At 37.6% G+C, this 11,551-nt stretch overlaps 1 protein-coding gene across 1 annotated transcript; it reads right to left on the bottom strand.

Moving 5' to 3' along the window:
* Positions 1-3,242: 3,242 nt before the first annotated feature.
* ubxn8 (UBX domain protein 8) lies at positions 3,243-6,940 on the bottom strand. The gene is made up of 8 exons (XM_016259691.1): positions 6,828-6,940; positions 6,348-6,473; positions 6,177-6,250; positions 5,936-6,058; positions 5,067-5,198; positions 3,963-4,004; positions 3,750-3,824; positions 3,243-3,672 (listed from the first exon to the last, which is right to left on the bottom strand). The coding sequence occupies exons 1-8, from the start codon at positions 6,901-6,903 to the stop codon at positions 3,502-3,504; spliced, it is 819 nt and encodes a 272-aa protein (XP_016115177.1). The 5' UTR covers positions 6,904-6,940; the 3' UTR covers positions 3,243-3,501.
* Positions 6,941-11,551: the final 4,611 nt, after the last annotated feature.

Here is an 11,551-nt window from a genome sequence, read left to right as displayed (position 1 = left end):
GTACGTAGTATGTAACCACAGTGTAAGTACACATTGGTACATAGTACCTGCAGCTGTAATATTTCTGAAACTACACACATGTAACAACCCTCGGGATGGTTTGTGTAAGTACAAATGTGTAACAGGACATTGGTAGCAACACTTTTTTCACTTCACCAAGTACTCGTGTAACAGGAATTATAAAACTACATTTTATAACAACAATATGTATAAGAGTAATTGGAACCATTTGATCCAGGGGGTGGAGATGGGTAGGTTTAGGGATATGTAAAGTGGGAGGAGTTGGATCTCGAGTTGGTGCACCACTGTAATACCAGTGTACTTACATGGTAACTCCTCAGGAACTGTCCACTTAATATAAAGTGTAACATTCTGGACACCAACCACAATTGATTTGTAAAGCCTAACTTGCTGGCCGCTGTTGTGTAACATCAGAGTAATTACATGATAAATCCAATATAAAGTGTAATGCTTTCTTTACCAAAAAGTGCTGTTAGTCCAGTTACACATTTGTATTTACACATACCATTCAGTGGGTTGTTACATATGTGTAGTTACTCAAACATTAGAGCTGTAGATAGTATGTACCAATGTGTACTTACACTGTTGTTACATACTATGTACACATCTTTAGGGACACAATATAAAGTGGGACCAGATTTTTGAATGTTTTTGAACGAAGGTTTTCTGCTCACAAAGGCTGCATTTATCTGATGAAACAGTAAAAACAGTAATATTGTGAAATATTATTACAACTATGTTTTCTATTTTAATGTGTTTTCAAATATAAATTATTCCTGTGAAGGAAAAGCCGAAAAGTAAAACCAATAGGTGTTTATAAAAAATATTTATCAATGTTGAAAACAGCTGTGCTACTTATTGTTTTTCCAGAACTGAGATACCTTTTTCAAGGATCCAGGCAACAATTTAATGCACCCTTGATGAATGAAAGTATCAAATTAAAAAGTCAGATTGACCCCAAAATTTTTAGTGTATGAACATTGTAATAGACAGCTAAATAATCTCAAATAAAATTAATCTTTTATACAGCATGGTAGCATTTGTTGTCTTCAGTGTTGGGAAGGTTACTTTGGAAATGTAAAAGGTTACAAGTTTCCCTAAAATGTAGTGTAACTATTTAAATTATTAAAGTAACTGATTTTTTTTAATTAATTTTTTATTACTTTTCTAAATTTCTAAGGAATGTTTTCAACTGTTAATCATTTTCTAATATTTAAAGCAGGCAGGGTTAACCTTACAGTAGTGCTCAACACTGATTACTGTCAGACTTTCAGAATCCTCCATCACTTGAATTAAGATTATATTAATTTAATTTGAAAGCACAGCCAACACAAAATCTGACTTTAGCACCTCTTTTTACTTTGAGATCTCTGAGCATAAATACAGATTTAAAATCATGAGATATACAACCCCAGTTCCAGAGAAGTTGGGACATTTTGTAAAATGCAGTAATCGGTGATTTGTTAATTCTCTTTAACTTTTATTTAATTGACAATAGTACAAAGAAAAGTTTTCACTGACCAACGTAAATGTATTTTGTAAATATGAACAAATGTTGTTTTTGACGGCTGCAACACACTCCAAAAAAGTTGGGACAGAGTCAAAATAAAAGTGAAAAGGTTATAGAATATCCACGTTTAAACTGCTTTTAAAACAGTTCACAGTAAGCAGGTGAATTGGTCAAGGTATCATGTTTGGGTTAAAAAGGAGCATCTCAGTCTTTGCAAGAAAAGCTGGGATTGTATGAGTGAATGTGTTAGACCAGCCTGCCTGCAGTCCAGACCTGACTCCTATTGAAAACATATGACTAGTCATGAAAAGGAGAATCAGACAACGACAATCGCAGACTGCTGAGCTTCTGAAGTCTCGTATCAAGCGAGACTGGGCAAAGATTTTGCTTGCAAAACTTTAACAATTAGTATCCTCAATTCCCAAACAATGAAACATTGTAATTAAAAGTAAGGTTGATGGGACACAGTGTTAAACACGCCACTTTCCCAACTTTTTTGGAGTGTGTTGCAGCCATCAAAATCAAAATTTGTTCATATTTACAAAATACATTTACGTTGGTCAGTGAATTCTTTGGAAATCTTTTCTTTGTACTTTTGTCAATTAAATAAAAGTTAAAGAGAATGAACAAATCACAGATTCTTGATTTTATTGCATTTTACAAAATGTCCCAACTTCTCTGGAATTGGGGTTGTAGTTAGGTTGGCTGCTACTTAAGCTTAATATTATTATTATTATTATTATTCTTAGACTAAATTTCTGAATGCTCCTAGAGCTTTCAAGCTAGAACCACCAAACTCAGCCCAGCTTTCATAAAAATGAAGATTAAAAATCATAAAAATCATGTCACTTGCTAATCATGCTAGCAACATGTTAGTAGCATGCTAATCATACTAATCACTTGCTAGTCATGCTAGCAACAGGCTAATCATATGCTAATCTTGCTAGCAACATGCTAATCATGATAAAAAACATGCTAGCGACATGCTAGTAATTTGCTAATCATGCCAGCAATATGCTAGTAACAGGCTAATCTATCTAAATTTTCAAACTTCAGGCTTTTACAACTGCTTTAACTTTTCAGCTTTAAAGTTTGTCTTGAACTTTTTTATCCAGTTTAATAGATATGATGCTGTTTTTGAAATCAAATCCTTGCATTGCTGTGACAGGAAACACTGGAATATAACAATGCCTTGGAAACACATTTTTAATCTGAAAAAATAAAGCAATATACACTTACCCAAATAGAAAATCAAATGATCATGTGTCCTATTCTGTATCCTAAACTCCTGAAACATTGGTGTCTCATATTTCGAAGCAGTCAATGCAATTTGGGATAGAAATCAATTAAATCTTTGTGTGTGTGTGTGAGTAAATATTCATATGTAATGAATGATTACACCCTTTGTAATCGTTAACATTTTCATAAGTAACTAATTTAATTACACTTTTTTTCAGTAACACTAACAGATTAGTTACTTATTTTGGTTAACACTTTATTTTAAGGTGTCCTTGTTACATGTTACATGTAATTACAATAGTATTAGCACAAAATTATGCATAATTACATGCAATAACCCTAAACCAATCCCTAATCCTATAGTAAATACGTGTTGTTAATTAATATTACTCAGTACTTAAATGTATAATTACACTCTAACAAAGGCACCTTAAAATAAAGTTACGTAATTCCGTTATATGTAACTCGTTACTCCCCAACACTGGTTGCACTGGTTTTCATTTTTATGCTGACTTAATAAAAAATAAAAAAACATTGAAAAGCTGATTCTCAATTCTTATAGAAAATCTAAGATCAGCAAAGAAAAGCATTTGCACTGAAATGTATCCCAATTATGCTACATCTAAAGAATAAAATCCTGTCAACTGGTGCATGATATTACTGCACTGACATTGATATCCATAACCAGTTCCATTCAGTCCAATAAAAGCTTTTCAGAAACAGAAGTGCTCTTAGGTAATGGACGGCTCTTTCTCCTCCACATTCAGCACTGTGTTGGTGAGAACGCCAGCCTCCTCCAGGCTCACGTCTGCAGCAGCGATCAACACGGTCCTCGGGTAGGATGTACACAGCGTGTAGAGAGCAGGATGGTATCCTGTCTTCATCATCCAGTCAAGAAGCAGCTAATGACAATAAGACATGAACATAACCTTTGCATCTTCTCTACTCAAACCAGATCACAGTAATCAGGGAGACTCACCAGAGAACTCCAGGATTTGAGGAATGTCCTGTAGATCGTTCTTCCGCTTGGACATCTTAGAGCTATTTTTACAACCTGTCAGTGAATTACAGAGCAGAGATGTAACTATAAATACATGCCTTCACAGAAGAAAGTACCAGTTATTATTGGGTCATGATCTGCCTCTTGTTTTTATTTCTTGTGCTATATTTTCTGTGGTGTAAGTTCACTCACCCCCTCAGTATCCGCTGATGGCTCGTCAGGCAAAACTATGACCTTTAACGGGAGAAAAAAACATTTCTTCCACACAGGACTATAACACAGGTGGACGTTTCTGAAAGTGCTACATACATTTACAGTTGTGGTCAGAATTACTGGCCCCTCCCTTGGTAAATATGAGCAAAGGATGCTCTGGAAAAAAAAAGTTCTGCATGGTTTATACTTTTGATCTTTCATTACAAATAGTCTTTGACATAAAATTCCTTCTGATGTTCACTCATGTTTATTTCGTGCTTTAAGTAAATATGAAAAGATGATCGGTTCACGTGTGCCGCTTGAATTGAGGCGCTACAGTGATCTGTCACTGCACTTTTTTTCTTTTTTGTTTTAGATGCAAGTTTTTTATATGCAATATGCAAGTTGAATAGTGTGTTTTAGGTGACAGCAGAAGATTTTTCTCTTGAAATCCTCCCAAACAGCTTGTAAGGGATGTCTGATATCGTTTTAAGGCTTTTGACCCCAAGACTCAACTAATTTCTGCAATTCTCCAGCTGTGATACTTTGAGAGTCTTTGGCCACTCAAACTATCCTCCTCACCACGCAACAAGACAATACAGACGTCTTCTTCCAGGCAGATTTGTAGCAATTTTCAATGCTTTAGCTCTTTACTTACAGCCACTTTCTAATTTGTGAAGTTTAGCAATCTTGTTCTGTTTGTGATGGAGGATGATGAAAGGATTTAGGCCTTTGTGTTCCCTATTTATATTTATAGTCCTGTGAAATAGAAAAGTCATGGCTTTGTATTCACCCTGATGTGCTAAAATGTGAATATGAATATGAATTTACTTCAGAGATATTTCTAGGGGTGCTAATAATTGCTGGTCAACATGCACTGGAGAAAACATGAATTTAATTTCCCCTCCCGCTTTCAACTGTTTTACTTCAATGAAAGGAAATTGTTTTGAGTGAAAAATCGAAAGGGTAAACAAACAATGCAGAACTTTCCACAGCCCTCGCTGCTCATATTTACCAAGGGGGCCAATAATTCTGGTCACAACTGTATGTCTATAATCAAGAGATCCTTTAGAGCACCTTTCCAAGAAAAAGGCTTTTATTCACCTTCTTCTGCTTGGGCACTTCCTGTTGAACAGGATCTTGGGTAACGGTCTGAAGAAGCTTGCGTCTCCTTCTGGCTCCCTGATTAGGATTCTCGTCTACACCAGCATCACCACACCTTTGGTCCTCTTCCCCCTGAACCATATCATAGGTGCAGTCAGTAATCTAAATTGTTTATCTATGTTTCCAATAGTGTCATTTCATCCTATTTTTTTTTTAAGCTGCTCGCATAAAATTCAAGGCATTGATGTTTGCCTACAAAACCACCACTGGCTCTGCACCCCTTTACCTAAATTCATTACTTCAGACTTATGTGTCCTCTAGAAGCTTGCATTCTGCAAGTGAACGGCATATTATTGTTCATCCCAAAGAGGCACAAAATCACTTTCACAGACTTTTACATTAACTGTTGAGTCCTTAACCATCTTCTAGAAACGACTAAAACCACATCTGTTCCACCTTTATTTGACCCTCTAATTCTAACACTAACTCTATTCTTTATAAATAAATAAAAAAAAACTTGTCTCTGTGCATTTACTAACTGCTTGTTTTCTTTTTAAAAAACTAACACTAGCTTCTCTATTCTTTTTGTATTCTATCTATTTGTTTTCTTTTTATTTATTATATAATTTAAAGAAAAACCTTGCTACGTGTACTGCGTTAAGCTAACTGAGTCATAGCACTTGCGTATCATTGCTCTTTTGTTGATTTTGATTGCTTCTATTGTCCTCATTTGTAAGTGGCTTTGGATAAAAGCGTCTGCTAAATGATTACATGTAAATGTACTTTAATTCTTATTTTTAATTGTTTTAAAAAAGAAGTAAAAACAGAAGAACACCCGTCATGTTCTGGGTGATAGTGCGTCTTCTCACCCCGACAGGAAAACCCCGGCTCAGTTTCCAGGTCTCTCCTGTCATCCGATGGTATCGTTCCATTCTCTGCTGGAGTAACACGCTCTGCCTCGGCTTTATCACACTTTCAGCATAGTCAGATGTCTTCATATTATGAGAAACAACACATGTATCATTACAATATTTTATATTCATATCATACTCATCTGCAGTGGAACATTTCATATTGATTCACTTTTAAAGACAGAGTCATGTGTTGAACCTTGTCATTGTGTTGATGTTGTTGAGCTCTTCTGACTTGCTCTTCTTTCTGTCTGTTGGATTCAAGCAGGGGGCCTGCGAGATGACCAACGTCAACTTTAATTATAAAAATAAGCTTTTACAGAAAATACACAACTACACAAACATCAGATTGTCCGTTGAATGTACGCACTGTCTGGGAGCTCTTGACACACTGGAAAGAAGAAATATTTCAGCCTCGGGAACATGTAAATCAGCCATGTGCAGATGCCCAGGAATATGAACCCGCGTCCAGCCAGCTTCAGAGCATCTTTAACACCTTTAACACACATGATCACACATGTAAAACACCTGCCATCTTGAATTTTAGTTGTCCTGGCTCACTTTATCACTTGCAACTGCAACTGCAGTAGCATTAGCCAAGCTGATTTTCAAGATTTATAGCAATGATCTCAAAATAAGAACAATATCCAATTCCAAATGAAGACATTTGGATCAAAAAGTTATCATAATTTGATAAACAATAAGATGATGTAATGATTCCAAGTTAATATTAGTAATTTCAATGTTTTTCTTCCTCTCCTAAAAGTGAGCTTAGCTTAGCATGATGAAATTCTGGATTTTCTGCTTTCATTTTTCTGCCAGAACAATGATTATCATGATAGAGTCTTACCAATCAACGAGTGTTTCCACGAAATGAAGCAAAATCCTGCCAGTAAAACACAGACCACAACACATCTGTTAGACATGTCAGCAGTGTACGAATCACAACACGGATTTCAACGGAACGCGTTTCAAAATAAAAGCCAACGGACGCGAAAAACTATTCTGCAGAAGAGTAACCTTCCCAATTTTCACAAACAGGCATTGTTATCATGGATTATTATATACAAATCCTCACATTTTTTCCCCTCACAAATGTTTAATCTGGAATAATAAATACATTACACACCAAAATAAATCTCTTTTTTTTAGTTAATTGGTTTAGAACAAATGTTTTGTTGGTTTCTCAACTTCTGAATAGTAGTAATGGTCATGCGCTTACATATTCAGAGTTTTTAAAAACATTTTCATTTTATATACCTGTTAAGGAGTATATGATGGTAATTAATGCCATTCATTCAGAATTTAGGAAATTATTCGAAAATGATATAGTCGAAAAAACAAATTTAGATTTCAGTGTAAAACTGGAAGGTATAAATATAAAAGAACAAAAATTTAATAATAATTATCTTAGAACGATTTGCCAAATGTCCAGTGTTCCTTTAGCCATTGGTTTTTGGAGATCACAATTTCAAGATGTCAACTGGAAAGAAACCTTTAAGATCTCCAGACGTTTTTGTATCACAAATAAAATTAGAGAAGTATCGTACAAGATCGTTCATCGTATTTATCCTGTAAAACAGCTCATTGCAAAGTTTTGTAAAGACATTGACTTGAAGTGTGTTTTCTGTAAAGAGGAAAATGAGAGTATTGTTCATTTATTTTATGATTGTATTTATACAAAATTATTTTGGTGTGATTTTTTTTGTTGTTAAACAAAGTATAGAGAATGAGGAGTTACGTCACGATCTTTTCACTCCGCATTGCATTTCGGGAAGGCGCCGCCATATTAGCAGGATACGCTATCCGTTCCCATGGTTACTTCTCATTTTCAAGGATAAATGCTTCCCTTTTGTTTTGTTTTTGCCTTTAAGTTAAACAACCATTCACTCTTCATTGTATCGTTTGCAGGGAAGATAAGCTATTTTATCGCACTGCATGATATGCACTGCATTTCTCTCTTAGGTTTTGTAGAATTTGGTTTACAGTGTTTAACGTTACCCGATTAGCGTGAAAACCGCTGCAGTGATGCTAAAAGACATGCAGATGAGCCAGAATATCAACGCGACATGTTTAAATGTAAAGCGTTTTCCTCTCTTTAGAAAACTGTATTCTAGAAAGCGCTTCTGGATTAAGACAGCGATTTCTAAAGTTCATATTTTGGGCTCATCTGTTTTTCCACACATATTATGCTTTATTAGTAAGATGTGTGTACAGAATGTGGTCTTCAAATATCACTGTCTCGGTGCATTAAGCGCGTTCGCTATGTGACTGCAGTCACGCCATCTGCGCTTAATAATGCGCTGCGCGTCTACATGGCGTTGCGTGGTAGTGATGGCCATGCAGCCTCGAAACCTTTGCAAATATTTTCTTTTCTTTTTTTAAGAGTGGGTCTGAGCGCGTATCAAACTGAAACCACAGTCAATTAATCGATAATAATAAGCTAATTAAAAACACATTACACAGGCACTTCTTATTTAATGGTATTTTATTGTTTAATTGTGTGTAATGTATTAAACTTTCAATAAAACATTTGCAATGGGTTTGTAAAATGTCTTATGCATGTTTTGGCCTGAGACATTTGATGTTGGAATTGAATATTAAAAATTAATAAAAAAAAGTAGTATCACTGTGGTGATTGTCATGTCATGCTTACCAAAGTCCTGACCAATGCTATTTACATTGCTATATAGACACATTTTTAAAAAATCATTAAAAAAAGAAAATCTACAGGGCGTTGTAGACGCGCAGCGAAGTCACAATCACGACAAACAATCAAATACTGCCCTAAACTCAAGTGGAAAGGCAGCAGTATCCTGCAAGTATGGCGGATAAACAAAGCAGTTTCCCCAGAACTCAATGCGGCGTTACGTCACAATCTCAGTTCTAATTAATATTGAATTGCAACTCAAAGAAAAAAAAAAAAAAAAGAACCTGTGGGCCAGGCCAACATGGAGGGGCGTTTCCGAATGCGTCACTGGACTTACTGACGTCACAGTGGCACTCCGTTTCGAGGTGGCATCATTCATGTTTTTGGGAACATTTCCCATACAGAAAAGATGGTCAGGATCCAAGCCAAATTTCATTCATTTTCTTTAAGAGACTAAGGACTACTGCACCAGTTTGGAGAATATGAAAAAGCAGCAAAGACGACTTGTAATATTTTACAAATATGCAGTTTGATTCACGAATCAATGGTTTGTACACTCTGGAATGTTATGTACATTTTTGTAAACTTTATCCTGGTCAATAAAAAAAAAAAGCAAAAAAAAAAAAAAGCATAATTTATGTTTAGAAAAACCCACAAGTTTGAAGTCACCAACTTTTGCTCTGCAGAGACCCCACATTCCAAAAACGCTGAAATACAAACAGTTTTGTGAAGTTTTACTATACCTTACTTTATTACTCCATAATGGAGTTCTTAGGTTTGCATTGAGCTACTGCTCTGGTCACGGCATGCCAGGAGAGACAAGGTAAGATCTAGGTGTAGTTTATTGAAGGTAACAAATGATCAAAACGTGGCAAAAAGGGAATCAGATAACACGAAGAACATTAAACCACTATGAACTCGGAAGACAAAATAGAATATAGCAGCAATGACAGACAGAGAGCATGGTGTATATATATAGATTGGATAATGAGTAAATGACTAACAGGTGAATAAGATCGGAAATAATAAACAGGTGCTAATGATCAGACAAGAGACTATGGGAAATGGAGTTCACAATCATAACACAAAACAGAAAGAGCGCCCTCAAGTGGCCAGTCCAGGGCACCACAACCAGACACTGTGACATTACCCCCTCCCCTCCACGGAGCGGATACCAGACGCTCCACCAGAACACACAAAAGGTCAGGAGGGAGGTGGAATTGAGGCAGACCAGGGGGAGGGATGGTGGGCCAGGACCATATAAATGGAAGGGGGCCAGGGGACAGAGCTAGACCAGGGCATGAGCACAGAACCGGCAGGGTGAAAGGCCAAGGCGGGGCCGACTGGATGAACCAGCAAGGCCCCATCCACAGGAATCCCAGCAGATAGCCAGGATGGAGCCGGAGGAATGAGCCAGTCAGGCTCCTGCCAAACAGGAACCCAGGCGGGCAACCAGAGCAGAGCCGGAATCCTGCCAGGCAACACTGGTGGAACAGAAACCCCTCTCAGCGACTCAGAAAACTGTAAACAAGAGCAGAGAGAGTTTAGTACCAGCCTCGATGGCTGCAACAGGACAGGCCGATTGAGCCGCAACGGTCCTTGTGAGCTCCCAGACTGGAGTGAATTCCTTAATGAGCTCTGAGAGCTACCGAACTGGAGCGGGCTCTGAATTGGACCTTATGAGCTCCCGGACTAGAGCGGGCTCTGGAGTGGGTTCCCGGGCTCTGGAGCGGGCTCTGGAGTGGGTTCCCGGGCTCTGGAGCGGGCTCTGGAGTGGGTTCCCGGGCTCTGGAGCGGGCTTTCCTGTCCTCCTTCTCACCCTCCGTCGCTTAGTGGGAGTATAGGGGTGGTGGGAAAATCCCTGCGGAAGGGTTCTGACTGGCCTGGTTCTGCCCACTGACCTCGACCCTGGAGATATCTGACGAAGCCCCAGAAGTCCAGGGTCTCAAGTCCTTTCATCTCCCACTGGGGCAAAGTATCATCTAGACAGACGTTAAGGAGGTCCTTAAGAGTAGCATCATTATAATTTAGGCCCACCGCCAACATCCAAAAGGTCTGGGCAAAACCACCAACCTCCATTCCTTCCTGCCTCCAAGCCATCAGAGTCCAGTGTCGGATTATTCGCTCCCTCCCTGTGGCAGGTGGGACGATCCGAAGGTCCATGGTTCACAAAAAAAGGTAAAAAGAAAAACAAACTGCTGGATCTTGTAGTGGCTGCTATATTCTGTCACGGAATGCCAGGAGAGACAAGGTAAGATCCAGGTGCAGTTTATTGAAAGTAACAAATGATCAAAACAGAACAAAAACGTGGCAAAAGGGAATCCATAACACGAAGACCATGAAACCACTATGAACTCAGAAGACAAAATACAATATAGCAGCAATGACAGACAGAGTGAGCACGGTATATATAGATTGTATAATGAGTAAATGACTAACAGGTGAATAAGATCAGAAATAATAAACAGGTGCTAATGATCAGACAGAATGACAGACAAGGGACTATGGGAAATGGAGTTCACAATCATAACAAAACAGGAAGAGCGTCCTCAAGTGGCCAGTCCAGGGCACCACAACCAGACACTGTGACAGCTCTAATTCAGTTTTTTTTTCTGTTCTGTGCTGTAACGGATCCATGCAAATTTCAGCAGCAAGATCGCAGTCATAGAATATTAAAATGAAGGAATAATAAAACCTAATCCAACTGAAAGATTCTGTGACTGCGATCTTGATGTCATTTTTTTTAATTCTGTGACTGGGATCTTGCTGCTGAAATTAGCATAAATCTGTTACAACACAGCAGAAATAAACCGAGTTAGAGCACTCTAAATATCAGTGTCATTCAATTAATATAGGTAATTAGGTTTATATTAGTTTATTATTATGAATATAGTAGACTACCACTACATCGAGAAAACATTCTA

The sequence above is a fragment of the Sinocyclocheilus grahami genome, unplaced genomic scaffold (genome assembly GCF_001515645.1).
Source record: "Sinocyclocheilus grahami isolate Dianchi unplaced genomic scaffold, SAMN03320097.WGS_v1.1 scaffold1907.1, whole genome shotgun sequence".
Taxonomy (NCBI): Eukaryota; Metazoa; Chordata; class Actinopteri; order Cypriniformes; family Cyprinidae; genus Sinocyclocheilus; species Sinocyclocheilus grahami.
The sequence above is the reverse complement of the archived record's forward strand: the minus strand, read 5'-3'. Positions and strand labels throughout refer to the sequence as shown.